Consider the following 23279-nt stretch of genomic DNA (forward strand, 5'->3'; position numbering starts at 1 on the left):
CAATGTAACTAAACTCTTGATGAAATTTGCAAGATGCAGCGTCAGATTAAATTTAATAGGGACACTGTAAAGGATTAAAATAAATTCCAACAGATGGACTGGGGAGGATTTCTACGTCAGTCCTCTCTTGGTATTCCTTCGATTCCTCCTTATCTGATGTGCCCTTCCTCATAAGCTTTCTGCCATTGTTCTGGAATGAGATCTTAGTAATGCCCAAATGAGTGCTTATCTTTTATGGAAAGGGACACTAGTCAAATGTATGCATTTTTAATTTGAAATTATCTTCTTAATTTATATTATTATTTGTTATCTACACTTATTTTATAATCTTTTAATTGTCCCACCCTTTTTCTTTGTCTAACAAGCTCTTAAAATATCATAAGCACCATTTCATTCCTAAGTAACAAACAATAGTCCGATTACGCAAGCATTATGCAATAAATCATGAAATTCTATGATTGAATAGTTGCCAAAAACAATATAAATTTTATCTGTAATAAAGGACTGCCATGTGATATTGGAAGTTGATGGTCTTTTATATTATTTGAATCAGTTGTTTTAAAATGTTTTGAACCTGTGAGATATATTACAAACTTGTTGAACAAAATACAGATGGATTTGCCTCTGAAAAATAAAATTGATATCAAATATTAGTTTGTTTGCTTGCATAAAATATAAACTTTTCTCTCAGGTAAACAACAGCTCGACAGCAAATTGCAGCAACTGTGGCCCAGCAGTATGCCTGGGTGGGGTTTCTGACCTCCCATAGTGCGCAGGGAGGTACTTACTGTCTTCCTGACCTCCCATAGTGCGCAGGGAGGTACTTACGTGTCTTCCTGACCTCCCATAGTGCGCAGGGAGGTACTTACTGTGTCTTCCTGGATGGGATTTCTGACCTCCTATAGTGGGCAGGGAGGGACTTACTGTGTCTTCCTGGGTGAGGTTCCTGACCTCCCATAGTGGGCAGGGAGGTACTTACTGTGTCTTCCATCCCCTTTTATCTGTTTCCCAACATGCTTTCTGTCTTTGTCTTGGAATGAGATTACTTGGTTTTGTCCTGGCCCTGGCCGGATACCATAGCTGGGAGGGAAACCGTCAAATGTACAGTTTAGAGTTTTGGGAGATTATCTTTTTTTCCTTGTAAATCATCTCTCTGTTATGCACTATATTGTTTTGTTTTTGTATTAGATATGATTTGTAAAACATTTGAGTGTATTCCTCTTAGTTGGGACTTGTGCTTGTGTCTGGATGAGACTTTTAGGTGATATCTAAGTACTTTAGTGTACTCTTGGAATCTGCATTGGTTTCCTATATTAACAAATTCCCCTTTGTTCTACCTTTTGGGTGCTTTAATTGTAATTCTAGAACTTTTTACTATCCCATTTTCTTCCTTTTTACTGGCGCTGATATGACCTTAATGTGTTGCAAGCCCCGTTTTGTTTTGTTTGTTTTTAAGGGTTTTACGGCGCTTGCAACACATTAAGGTCATATCAGCGCCAGTAAAAAGGAAGAAAATGGGATAGTAAAAAGTTCTAGAATTACAATTAAAGAAACCAAGAGAAAGTAAGACAAAGGGGGAACTAGGAACAAATAGGGATCAGATGTAGATTCCAAGAGCATACCTTCAATGTACTTAGTTTGAGATCACCTATAAGTCTCATCCGGACACAAGCACAAAATCCAACAAGGAGGAATACACTCAAATGCCTACATTATACATTAAAAATAAATAAGATAATACATGACAAAGAGATGATTTACAAGGAAAAAAATATCATCTCCCAAAAAAATATCTATGCATTTGACTGTTTCCCTCCCAGCTAGGACTCCGGCCAGGGCCAAGACAAAACCAAGTAATCTCATTCCAAGACAAAGACAGAAAGCATGTTGGAAAACAGATATAAGGGGATAGAAGACACAGTATGTACCTCCCTGCCCACTATGGGAGGTCAGGATCCCCACCCAGGCAAGCCCCGTAAAACCTTTAAAAACAAAAACATCAGCAGTATGGTGGCCTGTCTTGTAATCAATTCAAACAATGGTGAGTTTGATTTGTGACCCCATGAGTGACAATACTGTAAAAATTTGTTCCCAAAGACTTCACATATTTAGGTGTTGACGAGTATTTGGCTGTGTGCAATGATGTATGTTGTAAGAATGTAGGAATATAAAAGGGCGAGTAATGGATGATTTGTAACTTGGTTATGTCCTATGTGCTAGTAGAGCATTGTGATGTGCATTGCGCTTTGTGAAAATGGTATTAAATATGCTCTACTGTCTACCCTAAGGTGGAAGATGGTTTGGCCTTAAAAGCAAAATTAAAAGCAAAAAACTTGATACCCCTTTATCTTACTTTTTTTTTTTTTTGCTTTTGCTTTCAATTGTACATCTAGAATTTTTGACTATCCCATTTTCTTCCTGGTTACTGGCGCTGGAATGACCTAAATGTCGTGCAAGCTCCGTAAAAAACCCTTATATTATAATGGATTATTCAAGAGTCCTTACAGTAAATACTAAATTGGCCTTCTCTCTTATCATTATCCTTTACATGGAGCTTTGTGTCCCTGGTCTGGAATAAGACTTTTGTTTGTTTTTATTGGGGTTTTTTAAGCGACAGAATTGCACAACATCAAAGTTCAACAGGAGTCATTCTCACAGCTCGTGATGGGCACCAGGTTTCGGAGAGTTTATTTTTATAAATGTTAGAAGAAAGGAATCTCATCAGCCTCCAACAAAGAAGAAAAGAAACCCGTCTGTCATTCATGTTCAAGATTATAACAGATCAAATACCATCAATAAAGGCAGACTCCTTTTTCACACCACGACGAAACAAAAGAAAAATCCGAGCACTCACTTTCGCCAATCACATAACCGAAAACCCCATTGACAGATACGCCACAAACAATTCGAACTGCTTCAAAATCCCACAGACAAGAACACAAAACTACAGAAATTCTTTCTTCATTAGAACTATCTCGGAGTGGAATGGGCTGGATGAACTGGTCATCATGGCACCACACCTAAACGATTTCAAGGCCCGTCTGTCATGGGCCCGCGCCCAATGAGGACGCCGCTGAAATACAACCAGACCATTGGTTTCTTCAGTGCCAACCATACAGATATAAGACCAGCTGGTTTCATCCTGTCCCTACCCGGAGTCCGGTGTTAGGAAGGAGACCATCGCCATATCATCAAATGGATTCACCTTTTTGTGAGAGATATTCTTTTCCTTGAAAAATCTCTCTAGTAGATGTATTTATTTATTATTTATATACACTGCATTCCTTTCTTGTCGGGATCCTGTATTACTTTCTAGGTGTGGGTTGGGGTTGTCTGACCTCCAATGGTGGGTGGGGAGGTCACACGTGATTTTGGCTCTCTGTGTGAACAGACCTCCTCTTGGATACTTGTAAATGCAGATCTGATATCTTTAAATTATTCATCTTTCTTATTACTGGGGCTGAAATGACCTATATTGAATTGATAGGATGTATGTATTTTAATTCATGAAAAAACAAACAAACCAGTTATGCTCACCACATCCATGGTACCAACCAATAAATCAATGGTATTCTTATTACTGGGGCTGAAATGACCTATTCAATTGATGGGATGTATGTATTTTAATTCATTAAAAAAACAAAAAAACCCACCAGTTATGCTCACCACATCAATGGTACCAATCAATGTATTCTTATTACTGGGGCTGAAATGACCTAATCAATTGATGGGATGGATGTATTGTAATTTTTTTGTTTTTTAAACCACCAGTTATGCTCACCACATCAATGGTACCAACTCACAAAATTGTAACCCCTAATCACCCAACTAGTGGTCTGAAAACAATAACAATGACATCATTCTACAGTATTGTGAGCGCTGTAAAACTTTTAAAAACCCAATATTTATTGCTATGACTGGGCCAGAGGATGGCCTACATATAATAGAAAAAACACCTTCCAACACCGAAAAACAAAAAAAATCCAAAGATATTGATAAACAAAGAGAAGACACAGCTTCATACAGTCTGTCAGTCAGGGACGGTTTAGAGGGGGAAAAGCATTTCTTACTCTTAGTACACACTCCTGTGGAAAGAAATTTAGCATGGCTGATGGCATGTTTTTTCCGAGGACAAAATGCTACAGAGAAAAGAACATTTTAGACGATTTGAAGATCCTACCCGGCTGCCCCCTACCAACCATTGGCCCATCCGCCAAGGAATTATTGAAGAAACCATTGATAAGATTTTGTATTTCTCGTGGAGCCACATTTTCCAAAATTTCGATAAATGAACAGTAACACTTCCTTCATACTCTTTGAGTAGTCTATAGCAGAGTACATTCTAACAGATCCAAGAGGCCAAGCCATCCAAACACTGCTTGATGGACACGGGGGTTTGTTTGAAAATTTTGACTCAACCTGTGATCAAAATCACTTATCTTACTTAGGGGCTGAGTGCTTTACCAACAAAGCTATTGTGACCAACAATAGATAAAAAAGCTTGTGTTTGTTTTTGTTTTTAAGGGTTTTTACGGCCCTATCGACACATTTAGGTCATTTCATCACCAGTAAAAAGGAAGAAAATAAGATAGTCAAAGATTCTAGATTTACAATTTGAAAGCACACCAGAAAAGGTAAGACAAAGGGGAAATGGTTAAAACAGTGAACAGGTGTAGATCCCAAGAGCACACTATCAGTGTACTTAGTTTGAGATCACCTAAAAGTCTCATCTAGATACCAACACAGGTCCCCACTATGAGGAATACCCTCAAATGTTTACAAACGAATATAGGACTAAATAAAAAATGTAATAATGCATTTACAAGGAAAAAAATATCTCCCAAAACTATGACTCTATACATTTGACTGTTTCCCTACCAGTCAAGGACTCCGCCTGGGCTAGGACAAAACTAATTCCAAGATGCAGATGGAAAGCAACTCGGAAAACATATCCCTTATTAAGGGGATAGAAGACGCAGCGTGACCTCCTGCCCACCATGGGAGGTCAAATGACCCCACACAGTAAAAGCTAGTGTAAAATTACCCCGCAAATTGTCTGATTTAAGGCAGAAGGGGGTTGGTAATGAAATGAGGGTGAGGATTTATAGGCCTGACAACTGTTATTGTTTTATTAATTTTTTGTTTGTTGCTTTAGGTCTCTTCCAACACAATTGAGGTTATATGAGAGACCGCTGAAACAAAAAAACAAGCAATCTAACAAAAATAGTACAAATATAAATCAAAATCATAACCTAAAGATATCATAAGCTAAATTATAAATAACTAAGAACAAACAGGCAGAAGATTTACAGAAAAAAAAATATCCCCTGTCAAAAATACAATCACAAACCAAAGAAGCAGGATAGGCTAGTAAAGAGAAGAAACGACATCACTATCGGATCGTACACCCATGCGAACATCATAGGTATATGATTCAAGGGTGATGCTCCCATCCAACCACCCGCTTGTTTTATTAAACATCATCCACACCAACACAGGCCTTACAGTCACAGGCAGCCCTATTGCATACTTCAATATTCACACAAAGCAATTAATGTTTGTTTTTAAGGTTTTTACAGCACTTGCAACACATTTAGGTCATATCAGCGCGCCAGTAAAAAGGAAGAAAATTGGATAGTAAAAACTTTCTTGATGTACAATTAAAGCACCCTAGAAAAGGTAAGACAAAGGGGAATTGGTTCAAATAGGGAAAAGATGTAGATTCTAAGAGTACACCATCAGTGTACTTAGTTTGAGACCACCTAAAAGTCTCACCCAGACACCAGCACAAGACCCCACTTAGAGGAATATAACTATGCATTCGACTGTTTCCCTCCTAGCCAAGGACTCCGGCTAGGGTCAGGACAAAACCAAGTAATCTCATTCGAAGACAAAGACAGAAAGCAATTGGAAAACAGATACAGGGGGATAGAAGACACAGGAAGTACTTCCCTGCCCACTTTGGGAGGTCGGGAACCCCACCTAGCAGCTTTCCTTCCATACAAAGCAATTAATCTTAACACTGCTGTGGAATAAAATGTAAAAATATCACACATGAAAGTTTTTGTTTGAAATAAGTAATTCGTCTTTGGATGCAAATCATTTATATCTTCATTGAATTTGAGATTTTATAAAATAACAGGATTAAATAAATAACATTAAGGAATATCATCATGATAACAGTAAATTTTAAAGTCTTACTTCTACAACACATTTTCCCATGCTTCCCATATTTCACAAATCCTGTTCTAATTCTCATATATAGGACTATCTAATTGTCATATAGGACTAAGGGCAAACATTTGCAAAATACAAGTCAAGTCTGATAAAAATCATACTAAAACTAAAACATGATTTGTTCAAAATTGTCATGTCTGCACAATTTAGAGCTGAGTAAAAGTGTGCAGACGTGACAATTTTGCTCAACTTAAAATAAGTATGGAAATCTGCAAAAGTCAATAGAAATTAAGGTGATAAATAATCCTGTACATCAGTAAAACCAAAAGGGGAAAAATAAAGTAGAAACTCATGATTCTTATTCTGAAATGAGTTTCACATACCGTACATTAATTGCATCTGAGAAAAGGTCATTGTAATAATTGTCTGTATAGTAAAATAAAGGGAGTAAAAATGACTCCTATAAAAAGATACAAAACAAAGGCTTCTTTGGGTAAACAAGAAAAGCAAATATGTTATATTACATTGGCATTATAGTTAGAATATTAAAGGTAACAATGTGTATGTGTGTGTGTGTGTATGTGTATGCGTGCAAGGGAAGGAGAGAGGGACAGAGCGACAATGAGATGAAATGGAAACCAAGATCAAAACTATATAAATATAAATCAATCATAAGATGGAGGACGGGAGGGGAAAAGAGGTGTTAAATTTAAAGAATACTAGACGGCGATAGTGTTATTTTGACCCCCTACCTACCCTGTTAAGATATACATATATAAATAAAATGTTTTTATTTTCAAAAAGAAATATCAAGGGTGGCCAGAGAGAAAAAGAGTGAGAGAGACAGAGAGAAAGTGGGAGAATGGGAGAGGAAGAGTGCGTTTCAAAGTGATATTTAAAATAAAGGAAAGAGATAAACCCTTGCCATTACCAAATTATAAATATTCAAGGAGAATCTGCACCATTTTAAAGCTAAGTTTATTTTTTACCTATTTCTTTTACCCAGTTAGATCAACCTAGTTTTGTTTTTTTAGTTTATCTCTGTCCTTTATTTTAAATATAATTTTGAAACGCTCTTCCTCTCCCGTTCTCCCGCTTTCTCTCTGTCTCAATCTTCATCTCTCTCTCTGTGGCCCCCTCGATATTTCTTTTAAAAATTTTATTTATCTTAACAGGGTAGGTAGGGGGTTTTGATTTTGGTTTACGTTTCATCTCATTGTCTCTCTTCCTCTCTCCTTTCCTTGCAAGCACACACACATACACACACACACACACACATTTTTACCTATAATGTTTTAACTATAATGCCAATGTAATATAACATATTATTTCCTTTTCTTGTCTACCTGAAGAAGGTCAGAGGCCGAAACGTCTTTTACTTTGTGTTGTATCTTTTCTAAGAGTCATTTTTACTCCATGTATTTTACTATAGATTTTATGGACTGATTTAGGCACCTCCAGATTGTGGTAATAATAATAATAATTGTCTACAATGGATTCATGATTCATGCATAGAAATGGTTTTGAGACAAGCATGAGATCAGTGGGCTATTTATTTATTTTTTGCTGTAAGCCATCCGAATAAAAAAAATAATTAAATAATGAGGTTAACTGCATAAAAAAAAGGGTTATAATTAGTTGGTGTATATGGCCTAATCATCATAATTCACAGGATCGAGAATTGAAACAACCGTTAAAAACATTCATATTGTTCATGAGGTAAACTTTAATACAATTAAAATGCCCATTTCAAAAGCGTTTTTTTTTTTAATCCGTCCCGATCCCCCCTTCCCCCAATAAACAAAGTAAATAAACAAACAACAACCATTTTGTATGAAAGCGTATGTGGAATCTCACAAGAATGCATCTCAGAGAGAGTGTAAGAGATAAAATCAGAAAAACAAAAAATGCTAATTTTTCTTACTCGAAGATTTGACCTTAATAAAATGACGTTGAATTTCTATTTTGCCAAAACAACAGTTCTATTTCTCCAATAATGTTGCTTGAAATTTTAAAAAGAAAAAAAAAAAAATACAAACAGTGAAGTTGAATATAAGCTTCAGTATAACCATAATGTTGTGATTTTCAAATTCTCATTTTTCAAGATTGAAGATAAACGGTGGATTAGACATAAGGTGGGTAAAAACTGTGTGCATGAGTTAGGAAACAAAAACTAAGAGTATTATCTATAACTGATCTACAATATTTCCTGAACACATTGCTTTTAATTTGATGTGACTATTTTGCTCCGATATACATCTCAATCTTTAATGTGTGGGGTTGGATTACTAGGAATGGAGATAAACTGGTTGTTTTTAAAAAAAATCATCTGGCACTTAAATATGGTCTTGAAAGAAAATGAAATAAAACTAAATTCGTTTTTTTGTTTTATTTTCTTTACTCCTTCAGAGCCATAAGGCCCATAGAGCTGGATTTATCTCAGTTTCTATAGCGTTAAACAGACTGTAGTAATTGCTTTCTTTCTTTGGATGGGATGCTGGTGTATTACAAAGTACTTTCTACCAGATCTAACTGGTCTAGCAACCCGATAACTGCTGGGTGGAAAAGGGCGTCGGAAAAAATCTCAACTCTAGTGAAGCAAATGCTTTACCAACTGAGATGTCCAGACCCGTTGTTAAGTCTGATTATTTAACATTAATGAGTGGAAAAAACCCTCCAATTATCATGATATAAAAAACAAATTAGGACAAATTATTCACGGCGGAATAAGCATGAAACTCCTAGCTCACTACAGATTCAAAACCAAAATACCCACGTCATGTATTAAAATTCAATTATTGTTATTGTCGATTTACACAAAATTTACATTCAACTGCATCATTATTTTAAAAATCATTTCTCCACGCACTAGCAATCATAGAGGACCCAGACTAGGTAAAAGGGTGTCCTTGAGGTTGGGTAGTTCATAGGTCATAATTTCCATCGTCTCATCCTTTAATTACAGCAATGGGTCGTAGCTTGATACATTTCTTACTAATTCCTGCAACATGGCAAGTATCTACAACGTCTGTAACATTTTTATAAGATTCTGGGGCCTCCTCCATGACCAGTTTAGGGGAAGCCACTCTGATGCTGATGCCTTTCTGTTCAAGTGCCGATAGGACATCTGTGTAATCAAGGTTTCTACGAGATTTGGCTCTGGATAGAGCCCGTCCTGCTCCATGGCAGGTTGTTCCAAATGTCTCCTGCATGCCTTGCTCTGTGCCAGTCAGCACGTAGCTACAGGTCCCCATTGTGCCACCTATTAATACTGGCTGACCCGTCAACTGGAAAAAGAAGGAAAAAATAGAGAAAAAATAGGATGACTCTAACGTTTCCATGACAGGACAATGCAAATGTGAATTATATGATAAAACGTCAGGTCAAAATAGCAATGCTTAATTTTGTTTTCCAATAGAATGGAGTCTTGTCTGACAATGTGACTTATATGATAAAACAACATCAGGTCGAAATAGCAATGCTTAATTTTGTTTTCCAATAGAATGGAGTCTTGTCTGACAATGTGACTTATATGATAAAACAACATCAGGTCGAAATAGCAATGCTTAATTGTGTTTTCCAATAGAATGGAGTCTTGTCTGACAATGTGACTTATATGATAAAACAACATCAGGTCGAAATAGCAATGCTTAATTTTGTTTTCCAATAGAATGGAGTCTTGTCAGGCAAGGATAAGACTATACTTAGACCATAAAGCTTCTGTCTGCTATCAGCCAAAAGTGAAGATTAAACTTTCTGTCCATTTATCTCTCTTTCTTTTTTCCCCCAGCAACGTAGTGCTTCAAACAAACATGGCCGTAATCCTTTCTAATTCGAGATAAAGTGTCTTTACTTTAAGCTAGAGGTGCTTAAATGAGCCAATAAATTGGAAAGAAAATAAAGTGAGTGAATGTGACTTACATAAAAGGGTACAATTCAAACAAACAACATTTTGGTCTTTGGTTTTCCACAGTTACACAGAAAACACACACATGACAAAAATTTAAGGCAAATGATGATACGTTTTGTGTGTAACCTGAGGAAGGTCAAAGGTAAAAATGTTTGTTTTGTTTTGTCTTCTTTTATAGACGTCACATTTACTTTATTTTTCTCTCCATTCTTTACTTTGATCACTGAAAACTCAATATTTTAAGAAAAAACCCCCTTTTTCAATAAATTGTCATATAAAATGCTTTAGGGTCGATGTTGTATAGTTCAAATTGATAATAAAACCGTTTCTTATAAAAATGACAATGTTTTTATCAATTTCTTTTATAATTTTGTTTAAAAATCTGCATATGAATCTGGAACAAAAATTACGAATTTGTTCAAAAGAGAAAAATCTGTAGACCACAATCAAATCTGTGTAAGCCACAGGCCGGATTAAAAATTGCAATTCTGTATCAAAATAAGACATCATCATCATCAAGTGCCAGGCCTGTTGCAGACATCGGCGATCATGTCCCTCCAACCATATCTGTCCTCAGATCTTCTCAATAGCTCAATTCCTGTTCCTCCTCCACCAATCCATCTGTTCAGATTGTCAATGTAATCTATCCTCTGTCTCCCTCTCCTTTTCTTCCCAGTAACTTTACCCGTAAGTACAATCTTTTCAATACCGTTTTTTCTGTAAATATGTCAGAGAAATTTTAACTGTCTTTTTCTGATGGTGTTTACCATTCTCTCTTTATGTCAATTCAACTTACCTGGTAGTCGACAGGGATCAGAGGGTGGTGGGGTGGGAATGCACGAGTGGAACCCTTACGATGAACCAACAAGGTTTTCTGTTTTCCATCAAGAAAGTGTTCTTCCACCTTGGCTATGTTGTGTGATACATCATAGATGACATGCATATCGAGGTCATCAGGTGTGGAGTTGAACATTTTGGCAAAAGCCTGAAATGGTTTATAAAATTTTTAAAATCTTTTCTTTCTAAAATGATAAAGGTATTTCAAAAAATATTATCATTGTCATCAAGACAATTATCAAATAATAATTCATTGATGATTAAACACATATGAAAGCTTAAGATGATCTGTATAATGAAGTGATCAAGTGACTCTCAGAGAGGTGATGTTTATTTTCTTGTTTTGTTTTTTTTTCATTTTAAATATAACAATAATAATAATAATAATAATAATGATAATAATAATAATAATAATAATAATAATAATAATAATAATAATAATAATAATAATAATAATAATAATAATAATAATAATAATAATAATAATAACATTTTGCAAGTTTAAAACCAAAAACAAAGTAACCCACCTGTCTGCTAAGGAAGGTCATGCTAGACCTATTGACCCAGGCATAGTTGGCAGCAGACGCCATGCCCTTGAGGTAGTCCTGGCCCTCCTGTGACTGAATGTGGGCACAAGCTAGTTGTCTGTCGTTCACGTCAATCTTGTCTCGCTTCATAGCTTTCTCCATTGACACTAAAGCATCTGGAGAGGAGAAAATCATTTTTGAAATTTAAAAATCTCTCTAGAAATATATTCGACCCATCTAGGTTCTATCCAAGGTCATCAGGAATGAACAACTGTCCAAAAAAACACACGAAGTTAATTAATTTGGCAATGAATGGGCTTTATGGCAACAAAGTCATTTCTGGAACAATGTAGTAAAGAGATTATTCTTACAAATTCAAAGTCATTTCTGGAACACTGTAGTAAAGAGATTATTCTCACAAATTCAAAGGCAAAGAAATTTCTGTAAAATGTTGAAAACTGAAGCAAGTTTTTTTCCTTATGTTTAATACAGTTTGTTTAATTTTTGGAGAATAATAGACACAGCAACACTTAGAGGTTATATTAGTTCCCAGGGTGAGAAGGAATAAGTTTTGGAGATATGTAATTCTTATTCTATTTTTTTCCCCAACAATACAGCTGACACTGCCGTTTTTTCTTTCATTATTTAAATATTAATCCAGTACCAGCCTCTGGTACAGATTCAGAAACCATCCTCCACCCAAAGGGGACATGTACATCCAATCAACAAATAATATGATGTATAAGACACCTACCTGTGGCTACTTGATGCCCCATGCCTCGGCTTCCACTGTGAATCATGACGCAGACCTGGTTCTTGAATTCAATTCCCATTTTCTTGGCAGCGTAGTCATCATAGATTTCTTCCACCACCTGGATTTCAGCATAATGATTACCCGCTCCCAATGTCCCCAACTTAAGATGGATAGAAATGTAAGCAAAATAATAATCATTCAAGTGATATTCATTTTGTGTTACTACACCAAATAAATTATTATATTCAATCAGTAACTAATAACCATCATTTTAAATAATTTCTTATATTAGCAGAGGTAAAGCGCATCAATTGAATGACTTGGTTTACATGCTGGGTAATGAAGTAGGAAAATATGATCTCTTGAATGTTTTCTATGAGACAAAATGGTCAATAAACGTGAAAGTTTTAAGTCTTAAAGCTGAATTTATTCTCACATTATTGTTGATTTAAGCTAAGCAAAATTAAAGAGATTTGTAAAAATAAACAGCTTCATAAATATTGTCCGTATTTCATATAAGTTCTGAAAAATGAAAAGGAGGTCAAATATTTGTTAGGATATCTTGCCTTCATAAGAAAATGAACACATTTCCATTATCAATGATACAATGATGGTGGTGTTGATAACAACAATTGCAACATTATGATGGTGGTGTTGATAACAATTGTAACATTACGATGGTGGTGATGATAACAACAATTGTAACATTACGATGGTGGTGTTGATAACAACAATTGTAACATTACGATGGTGGTGTTGATAACAACAATTGTAACATTACGATGGTGGTGTTGATAACAACAATTGTAACATTACGATGGTGGTGTTGATAACAACAATTGTAACATTACGATGGTGGTGTTGATAACAACAATTGTAACATTATGATAGCGGTGTTGATAACAACAATTGTAACATTATCATGGTGGTGTTGATAACAACAATTGTAACATTATCATGGTGGTGTTGATAACAACAATTGTAACATTACGATAGTGGTGTTGATAACAACAATTGTAACATTATCATGGTGGTGTTGATAACAACAATTGTAACATTATCATGGTGGTGTTGATAACAACAATTGTAACATTATCATGGTGGTGTTGATAACAACAATTGTAACATTATCATGGTGGTGTTGATAACAACAATTGTAACATTACAGAAAATCTTAATAGAAATGACAATGTCTTTGCAGGAAAGGAAAAATGATTTCAAAGGTCAAGGTGACGGGAAAGAAGGAAGCTTAAAGAAGATGATGATAATTCAGATTTGTACCTGAGGCAGGCCTCGCTTCTTGGCCCTGCTGCTGACTTTGGAGGGATCTGCCTGCAGCATCCTACCGTACTCCTCACAATGCTCTTTGTCTTCAGCCCATGCATAGCCTAAACAATGAGATGTAGAAAATAAATCGTTTTGTAAAGATAAAATTTGCATTAACAAAACTACTCAAATGCTTTGGCAGAAATATTGTATTTTGGGCTCAATTTTCAATTTTCCAAAGAGAAACAAACTTGAAGCAAGCAGTACTTTAAAATGTATTGTTAGTTTTAAGGAACTTAAGATGCTTGTAAAACTTAAAGGTCATTTAAGCGATAGAAAAATAATGAAGCTGTTGATATAGACAAATAAATAAATAAAAATATTTTAAAAACTAATCTCATTCATCTATAAGGAAATCGGGTTTACTAAAAATTTTCCAGATTTTCTTGAATTTACTGAGAAAAGTAATTTCATTTATCATTCAGAGCACTCTACATTTAACAAATCTCATTACTGCTGTAAGCCAGATGAAATAATATGTTCCGTAAGAGACACAAAATTGTTCACTTGCCTTCCCGAAGGGACCAGTCTACACCCATCTCTAAGGCCTCCTCCAGATTTCTGAGGAAAGAATTTAATTGAAATGAATCAAAATAGTAGAATAAAATAAACTTTGAAACATATATCCATTATTTTTTTTAAAATGTCATTATATCATGATTATTTAAGCGAATCTAATCATGATGATTAATAAAATCATAAGTACAACGCATCAGACATCTGGCTGACACGAAAAAAGGTGGGTCAGGGAATGGCACACGTGTTGCTGAGGTGGAGCTAGATGTTGTAATACAGAGGGCGGAGTTAGGAAGGGGAGAGCTAATATTGCAAACCACAAGGACAACTCTAAAGAAGAAGATGCAGATGAAGAAGAAGAAGAAGAAGAAGAAGAAGAGGAAGGGGATAGTTCTTTTTCTTATATTCTCCCCTCTGCTTTGCTTGTCACTGTTTTATACACACTTTTTCAGACCTTTATCTTACACCGGTGCCTGCTTCGTAATCTCTCGTCCCAAACGAATTAGCAATGACTATGAAAAATGTTTTTTTCTCTTTTTGAGGAAATTTTTTATCTGAAATCAAAGCCCTATCTCCACTGAGTAAAAATGTTTTTGAATTTTGAAAATCCATTCATAAATAAACAAGTTATGCAGTTTCAAAGGTGTCATTTATTTGGATGACCCGCTAAGAGGAAAAAAAAACGCGAAAATATGGGACGCTTTTTCGGCATTTTTTTTCGACCTTTGGTTGTATCTTGCGTAATAAGTTGATTAAAAGATTGAAACTTGGCAATTTTATGGCAAATTTGATAGAGAATATGATGAAAACATTAGAAGAGTTCTAGCTTATATAATTTTAGAGCTGGATGCTATATAAAACACACACACACAGAGGGAGGGAGGGAGGGAGGGAGGGAGGGAGGGAGGGAGAGAGAGAGAGAGAGAGAGAGAGAGAGAGAGAGAGAGAGAGAGAGAGAGAGAGAGAGAGAGAGAGAGAGAGAGAGAGAGGAGGGGGGGGGGGGAGATTGCGTATATAAACGAAAGAAATATAGATGGAAAAGAGAAATTGGAAAAGGGGACAAAGGTTACTGATGGAACGTGACTTGGAACACAATAATTAAACCCATGCTGAGATTGTAGATCATATTGCAATCGAAAACTTTTAACATTATAATTTCTTAAATTCTTGTAAATTAAACAGTCAAATTGTCAGCTGTTTATTGAACCCAAACGCAATCAGAAAGCGCTTTGCCACGACCCGCTCAGCCGCTGTTTGGTGCCAAATCGTTTTGAACTTGTGATTCGGGCTGTAGGGGGGTAAAATGGCTTTGTCTTTTACGAATGAAGAGCAAATTAGGATGGTGTTTTGTAAAATACGGGGAAAGTACTCGTCATATTCATATGAAATTTTACAACCAAAAAGAAGAAATGTTCATGTATTACCTTGTCAGCGACAAAACCTACACGCCCGGTAGTTTTAGAAATATTTTACTCCAAAGAGTAAAAATCTATTTTTAACGGTCTTCTGGTAATCGCACGAGTTTTGTCGCTTGACATAATCTAAAATGACCTTTTTTCTAACTGTTTGCCAACTTTCAGTCATATTCATCGATAAACAGCGTCGTAATTAATTTTTTAAAATAGCATATTCGAAACGGCTTCGTCCCATATTTTGTCACGAATTTGGGCACTTCGTGAGCGAAAAAGAAGCCCAAAGATTTGTGCGGGATAGTCATTGCTAAACATATGGTATGATTTTGTATAATATGACAAGGAAAATGTTGGTCCAAACTTTTTTTAAAAAAAGAAGCCCCTAAAGAAAGAAAAGAAAAAAATTCAATTGACTTTTAAATGGACCAATGGCAGTGAAGGACATGCAGCCAAGTGCATACCTTTCTAAAAACTCAGTGGGGAAATACATTTTCACGAATTAGATCTCAGGGACATTGACTTAGTACATAAGAAATCAGAATCTTCTAAAAAGCACGCCCTGTCTAATTCCCATGATAAAAGGAGACCAACATACAGCAAAGCTTTTCAATGTTTGACCCTTTTCAAGTAAATTTCACCACACTACTACCTAAAAGAAAAGGGACAACTGAAAAGAAGTCTTAATATTTGATAAACCTATTCAAAGTCTCATATTAATGAATGAGTTGTTTAATAATGCCCATATTTCATTTTCAATAAAACTTCTTTAAAATGTATTTTACCTGCTCATCACTTCACTCCCCCTTCCTCCCAGATAAGAGTTAGTAGAAAATAGATTTATAGAGAAAGAGAAATCAAAGAAAACACCATAAAAACACAACAGATGATATGAATCCAAATAAAATCACATCATTCCAGAGGTCCGGCATAGTTTCCACACCGTGAATCGGGCTGGACTCAAGTGAGATAATGTGAAAAAGTAAATAAAGATGAAAATCCCTTACTGAGCTGTCATTGGGATAATCCCCTTGGACCCCACCCCCACAGGAATGTGATCAAACAGACACTGGGCCAGCTGTTCCTTGACTGGTTCAACATCTTTGTGGTGTAGATTGGTGCGAAGCAGACGAACACCACAGTTAATATCAAAACCCACACCACCTGGTGATACAATGGCTTTAGGATCGCTCATGTCAAAGGCTGCCATGTTTCCTAAAAGAAAAAATGATTCTTATTATGTATCCAATTAAAAATAAAAAAATAAGGAAAAGGAAATTTATTATTAGAGAGGTTAATTTCTGATGCCAAAGACTCTGCACAAAAGATGAAAGATGAGCATTTATCAAAAACATAAACACAAAACATCAAAGATAAGCTCTGATTAGTATTTTGCCTTAAATTTACACATCTAACATTGCGACCTTCATCACATTAGTGCTGATGATGCCAAAAACTGAAAAGGGAGGAAAATTTTGAATGATTGCCTTTAAGCCCCATTAATTTTACAGCATTCACCCCCCCCACACACGCACATTTTTAGAGCAATTGAGATGATAAACTATCATTGGTACTCTAGCTAACTTCTAGAGAGTGGGAAATTTCACCTATTTGTTCCACCACACATCAAATCTCTCGCTGCCAGTACATTTGATTGCAGGAAATATAACTTTTAAAAAAAGAGGAAATTCCTCTGACTCAAAAATTGCGGATTTCCGCGGATCCGAGGAAAACCAACAGCATTGTCACATAATATATATTCTCTCACTCTCTGATACTTGTAGCCAATATTGTCATTCTTTCCATACAACTTCTATGCAATGTTGTTTACAAATTTAGGTTGTAGATGAGATAATAAAGACACTATTCATTTTTTCTTCTTTAATTTTGCTTTTGCACCTTTGACATGATATGAAAAGATAAGATCACGAACTCATACCAATAGCAAAGCCATAGCCAGAGTGGACATCAGGCAGACCAATAGATTTCTGTGGAAATAAAATTGCTTTGAATTTTCACTGACATATAAAGATATTTACTATCTTTACGGGGAAAAAAATCTGTGAAAAGAAATTATTGCTAAAGAATTTATACCACACTCCGATAATATCATATTCCCATTCCAAAAAGAATAATGCAGTGTTGATACACAAAACTCGCCCCCAAAAAACAACTAATGATCTTCCCCCCCCCCCCTCTCTCTCTCTCTCTCTCTTTCTCTGCTTTCACGATCATTTTGTCCTGTTATTGTTATGTCACTAAAAAAAATACTTAAAAAATTCCACTTTTAACGAGATATTTTACTGGGAAAATGAAGGGCATAGTGCATGAACACAATATTTCATCTGTCATGAAATTAGCATTTTGTTTAAAATTTGACACAAAAAGACAAACATAATAATTAATAACTAATCTTTAATTATTTTTAAAAAATTAAGGCTTCATATTATTCAGTATCATCATGTGTAAATTTACACACAAAAATGATGTAGTAACCAGAAGTACAGTCTCATAAACATTTAACACTCATTTCTATACAAATTGATGAACTGGTTGTCTCACCCCAACAATTCCTGGCAAGGAGGCCACATTAGCAATCTGCTTCATTCCTGGCAGAAAACCACCAAAACCTTTGTTGTTACACGACTGCCTCAGCTCATCAAACATCAACTTTTCCAGTCGATCATTTGTGTAGAAATAACCATCCACCTATCAGAATAAAAAACAAACAAACATAAAGTTATTGATGCATAGAATGTTCCGTCATGAATCTGTCAACTTCTTCACATAAAATGAATGACTCAATTAAACGAAGTATTTTTTCTGATGTTATGATATAAAAAAACAAAAAACAAATCCAGAACAAACAAAAATTAAAATTACTTGGGGTGCTTTATTGAATGTAGTCATTAGGGCATTTCAAATGTCGAAATACTTTTGATTGCAATTAATTCTAACAGGAATTTATCAAAATCTCGATAAGGTTATTAAATCACTTTTATAAAGCTGTTACTTTAGACTTAATGATTGTTTCACAATATTGTAACCAAGTCTTTTTTTTTAATATTCATGTTTTATATAACTAAAACATGGGCCTAAAGAAATCTTGATGAATATTCCCAGGCAACTGTTTGAATCAAGTTATATATCTTGGAATTATAGAATATTTATCTAAACTTAATTTCTTTTTTTTTAAATGTTATTACTGTATATATAAAGAACAAGCCATTGCTCGACAAAAGTCATAATCAGAGTAAGAAATTATAGTAAAATTATTTTGATTTCTTCTGATGGACTTATGGTGTTTGTGGTCTAACCTTCATATTGTCCACAAAGCCTTTCTTGATATGCCAACAGTGAGGCGAGACTTTATCCAAGAATTTCAACTCATCTTGGTAAGTTCTCATCTTGAACTTATGTTTTAATAGAAAATCTGAAAAGCAGATGAAGACAAAAAGAACGGTAATTTATAATTGTAACTGTTAAACATCCATATTTAGATTGATAGATTTGATAGATTAGGTAAATAGGGTACTGGTGGTGGTGATGATGATGATTGCAGCATTTGTCACTTTGTGCCCTGGATACCCCGGACTGCTCCAAAACTGTTGCTCATTGTTCTGTTTTTCAACTTGATTTCCTGATCACCATCCTCGTTGTCCGTGTGTTCCTCATTTTGTGTTGACAAACTGACAATGGAAAATCAAGTTGAAAACCAGAACTGAGTTGTTGTGAATGTTATATTGGGTAGCCCTGTGAGTTTGTACACTGTTAGGTGTATGATATTTCTTCCCGTGCGTTTGTGACCTCACAACTTTATTCAACATGGATTGTTTATCATTATTGTAAATTACATAATATTGTCTATTAACACATTCAAGCGATGTTGAGCATAGTTAATGATTGGAAAACTGTGGCCATTGCATTATGGCCTTAGATTAGGTAAGGCATTTAAAACTCCAATCACAGGAGATGTGAGTGAGTAGATACCTATCTAGCTTTAGACAGTGACATATATTTTTTAGTGCTGTGACAAATAAGGACGCCTAGCAGACAAATTGTACTATTTGAAATGGAAGTTTGGTTAAACTTAACCTCCATTGTCTGCTTGAGGAACACAACAAAACATTGTGGCTGTGGATGGAGCCCTATTCCTAATGATCATTGTGAATCAGTTGAAATGTGTAAGTGTAAGTGTAAATGTTCATTATGTATTTATTTTGCTCTTGATCAACTTTGTCTTAATGCCCGTTCTGTATAGATGTCCGCTTTTTCTGCTTCCTAACCACCGGGAATTTAGGCGATCGTTACTTTTTTCGGAAACCGAAAGTAGATCTAAGACTAAGACTAAGCTATAAACGTAAAAGTAAAAGACATTGCATGGCCATGGGCATGGGTAAAACAAATTCGAGTTTATTTTTTCTAGAGAGGCAGAGAATGAGAGGTTATTTGATTAAAATGTTGTTATTGTAATTTGGACTCACTTACAGATGTAAATGAGTTATTCAAACGGTTAAGTTTTCTTCGATTTGCTATTTTAAAAGATTTCTCCACAAGAAGAAACCTCGGTGGCAAAAGAATGATTCGATTGCGATGATTGCGGCTTAGCAGTAGTAGCAGTCTAGCATCGTTGGCTTGAACCGAGAGTAACGTACCTTGATTTAAAGGGATGCCAGATCTATTTTGTAAATGATTTGTTTGCCATATTTGTTTCACTTCCCTCTGACTGTTCAATTTGTATAAAGTGTCCAGCAAGTTTAAAAATTATTGTAATGAATAAAAATGCCAAAAATATAACGCCCTTAACTATTTCACAATACAACCTAAAACACACTTTTCGACAATAATGATATCAGAGCATCAAACATGAAAATAGATATTACAACCATAGAAATAGAACAAAAATACAAGATCATTGTATACAACACTAGACTTACAAGAAAGCCGAGACAGAGTGGGCCCACTTTTCTTACAACTTCACACTACATTCTCACTCGGTCACATTGCTTCCTCAACGGATGAACCTAAGACACCCTTCTTCTCACTACAGGAACAGAGTGCACCCACAAAATTCCAGGTTCACGGCTCACATATGATCCTCATCTCAAACTACCGGACAGACTGTGAAATTTCTTTTTACTGCAGCATTAAAATTTATTTCACATTCTATATCCTTGATACGACAGAATTGGGTGAGAGAGGCATAAGTGAGTGCAGTTGAAAAGTGTGAGAGGGGGGGGGGGGGGTGGGTGACCTCTTGACACAAGGGGCCTAGCAGCGGCGTGGCGTATTGACGGCATATGGTGGTGCCATGATTAGAAGAAAAAAAAACAATTCTAAAACAGTGAACACGATTAAGAGGAGAGAGCACATGTTAAAAACTCTCTTTTTTGGAAGGGTGGGGGGGGGGGGGGGGGGGTCGATGGTTTCTGGGACTGGACAAAACTCACAAAAACAAATAATTCATGAAAACAACAAGCCACAACACTGAGATACCAAGTCCGGTGTGAAAAGGTCTTTGTAATTATTCTTTGTCCACCATTTGAAGGATTGGATTTGGTAGATAATGCAATCAATATGTGACAAATGTAAATCGAAAGAGAAAAGAAACCTATGACAGAAATTACTTACTTTTAGTACTTGTAAAGAAAATCTGCAAATATTTTTATAATTTGTTTATTGAAATCTGGAATGGCGTCTAGTCTATTTCAGCTTTGTGAATTGACTGAATCATTAACAAATTATTTAACCGCTCCTGCTTCATTGAATTTCGCAAGAAATTTTTCACTCTTTTAAGGGTGCTAAAACAACGTTCAGGAGGTCAAGAAATACGATGGAAGTGGTTAAGGTCACTATAGCCTATAGATGTCCATGATTTGTCAGTGTTTGTTGTATCTGTAAAAAGTAGACAATAAAAACAAAAGAAACGTTGTTTTTTTCTAAACTAACTGTGAGCCATTCATGTCTGTCACACCATGTCACTGAAAAAGAGCGTTTTTGAGATTTCCACACCTGTGTTTGGTGAAGCAAAGAGTCAACTTGATTCATTGCAATTCATTGTTTAACAAAACAAAACTTCAAAGTATATCTCAAATAATGGAAATCAGTGGAATACGATTAATGATTGTACAAATAAAAGGTAGATTCAGATCTTAAAGCATCACAAAGAAAAAACCACTCCACTTAAGTACTTAAGAAATAAAAAAACACACCAAAGTATAACTGTTGACAATCTTCGCTTTCTTTCTCTGACTGACACAAATACACACGCACAAACACACACACACACACACACAAATAAACACTCATACACACGTAACCATCAACTCGGCACTACAAGCAAAAAATGTTGGTAAATTCGTCCACAATGCTTCGTTGCAAAGAATTACTTTATTCAATAATCGTGAAAAAGAGGTGGGGGGGGGGGGTTAATATGTCATATTTTTAAGTTTTAAGTTGTTTTTCTTTGCTACTTACAAATAAACTTGACAATGATCAGTGGTTTTGACAGTTAATGTAATATTTTGGATGGCCGAAGTTACCCTAATTATGACGTGCGCATCCCTCCAGTCCAACCGTGGAGCTCTCAGATCCTGGCACAAGTCGAGGGGTTTTCCGCTATTTGAAGATAGTATAATTCGACCCAGTTTCTCGCTCAGTCAGCTGTAGCGGTACTAATGGATAGAGCATTAACTGTAGCTTGGATTGCTTTGCACCACGGTGTTGAGTGTTGATTCAGTCACTAATTCGCGCAGTGATGTCACCAACACACGAGTTGGCGCAGTGCGTGATTCGGAATCTTGAATAGAGCGGAGACTAAAAAGGCAGTATGTTGTTGGCGAGTTGGTGAAAGACAGTGGAGTTAATAATAATAATAATAATAATAATAATAATAATAATAATAATAATAATAATAATAATAATAATAATAATAATAATAATAATAATAATAATAATAATAATACTTTATTGCATCCCAAAAAGGAAATTTTTTGTACAGACGTGTTATAATTTACACAATAAGATAAAAATACAATGGAAATAGGATGTATATATATAAAAAAGGAGCAGCTCTATAACCAGAGCTGCGCTTTATAATATGAATAATATCAACACTGTAAAATAGTTAAAACTGTCACTATAAATTGACAATTGAAAAGATTGCAAAACAAATAAATTAATAAGTAAAAATGAGAAATAATTATATAAAATGATTATTGCTTGTTGTTATAAAGCCTAATACTGGACGGCAGAAAAGATTTTCGGTGTCTCTCTGTTTTCGTTGAAATAGAGAAAGGGCGACCACTTCTTTCTGACATAATAATTGATGGTCTTAGTGGATGATACTGGTCATTTAATATTTTAGTTATTTTATTTATACAAAATTTCTCGTATAAAAGATCTACATCGTCAACATCATTTATATAGCGTTTAATGGATTTTTTAATATTTGAATTTATTTTGTTCCTTTCCACTGCTAAGCAATTGCCTCCCCAAGCTGTTATACAAAATGACAAAACACTTTCGATTACTGCTCTATAAAATAATGTGCAGAGGGTTTTATCTATTCTAAACTGAGAGAGTTTTGATAAAAAATATGTACGTCTGCACATCTTATGCCTAATTATTTTCAAGTGTTCATCCCACTTGAGCCTGTCATCAATCGTTACACCAAGGTATTTGTAGTGAGGAACTCGCTGGACGAATTGGTCCTTTAATTTTAACGGTTCTATCGGTTCCTTCACTCTCCTAAAGTCAATCACTAGCTCCTTTGTCTCTGTTTTATTTTTAATTAAATTGTGATGTTAATGATTTTTAAAAGA

General features: G+C 35.2%; 1 protein-coding gene across 2 annotated transcripts; it reads right to left on the minus strand.

The window, feature by feature from the left end:
- Nucleotides 1–7462: 7462 nt before the first annotated feature.
- LOC144974703 (RNA-splicing ligase RtcB homolog) lies at nucleotides 7463–20078 on the minus strand. 2 transcript variants are annotated; one of them, XM_078917858.1, is made up of 11 exons: nucleotides 19945–20078; nucleotides 18774–18889; nucleotides 18019–18165; nucleotides 17396–17444; nucleotides 16464–16671; nucleotides 14043–14092; nucleotides 13487–13593; nucleotides 12206–12365; nucleotides 11452–11627; nucleotides 10884–11072; nucleotides 7463–9464 (listed from the first exon to the last, which is right to left on the minus strand). In XM_078917858.1, exons 2-11 carry the CDS (start codon nucleotides 18861–18863, stop codon nucleotides 9126–9128), a joined length of 1515 nt encoding a protein of 504 aa, XP_078773984.1. In that variant the 5' UTR covers nucleotides 18864–18889; nucleotides 19945–20078; the 3' UTR covers nucleotides 7463–9125. The 2 variants fall into 2 exon arrangements, with proteins under 2 accessions (XP_078773984.1, XP_078773985.1); XM_078917859.1 differs by having other exon boundaries at nucleotides 7621–9464; nucleotides 19941–20061.
- Nucleotides 20079–23279: the final 3201 nt, after the last annotated feature.

Source organism: Berghia stephanieae, chromosome 6 (genome assembly GCF_034508935.2).
Source record: "Berghia stephanieae isolate SIO BIC M18660-M18661 chromosome 6, UCSD_Bste_1.3, whole genome shotgun sequence".
NCBI classification, from domain to species: Eukaryota; Metazoa; Mollusca; class Gastropoda; order Nudibranchia; family Aeolidiidae; genus Berghia; species Berghia stephanieae.

Bases quoted from the DNA above. Each gene is read 5' to 3' on its own strand.
- LOC144974703 (XM_078917858.1), bottom strand. From the start codon at position 18,863: ATGAGAACTTACCAAGATGAGTTGAAATTCTTGGATAAAGTCTCGCCT. The intron at 17,445-18,018 runs GTGAGACAACCA...TTATTTCCACAG, and splicing joins CCTTGCCAGGAATTGTTGGG to AAATCTATTGGTCTGCCTGA. The intron at 11,628-12,205 runs GTAGGTGTCTTA...TCTCCTCTCCAG, and splicing joins GGGGCATCAAGTAGCCACAG to ATGCTTTAGTGTCAATGGAG.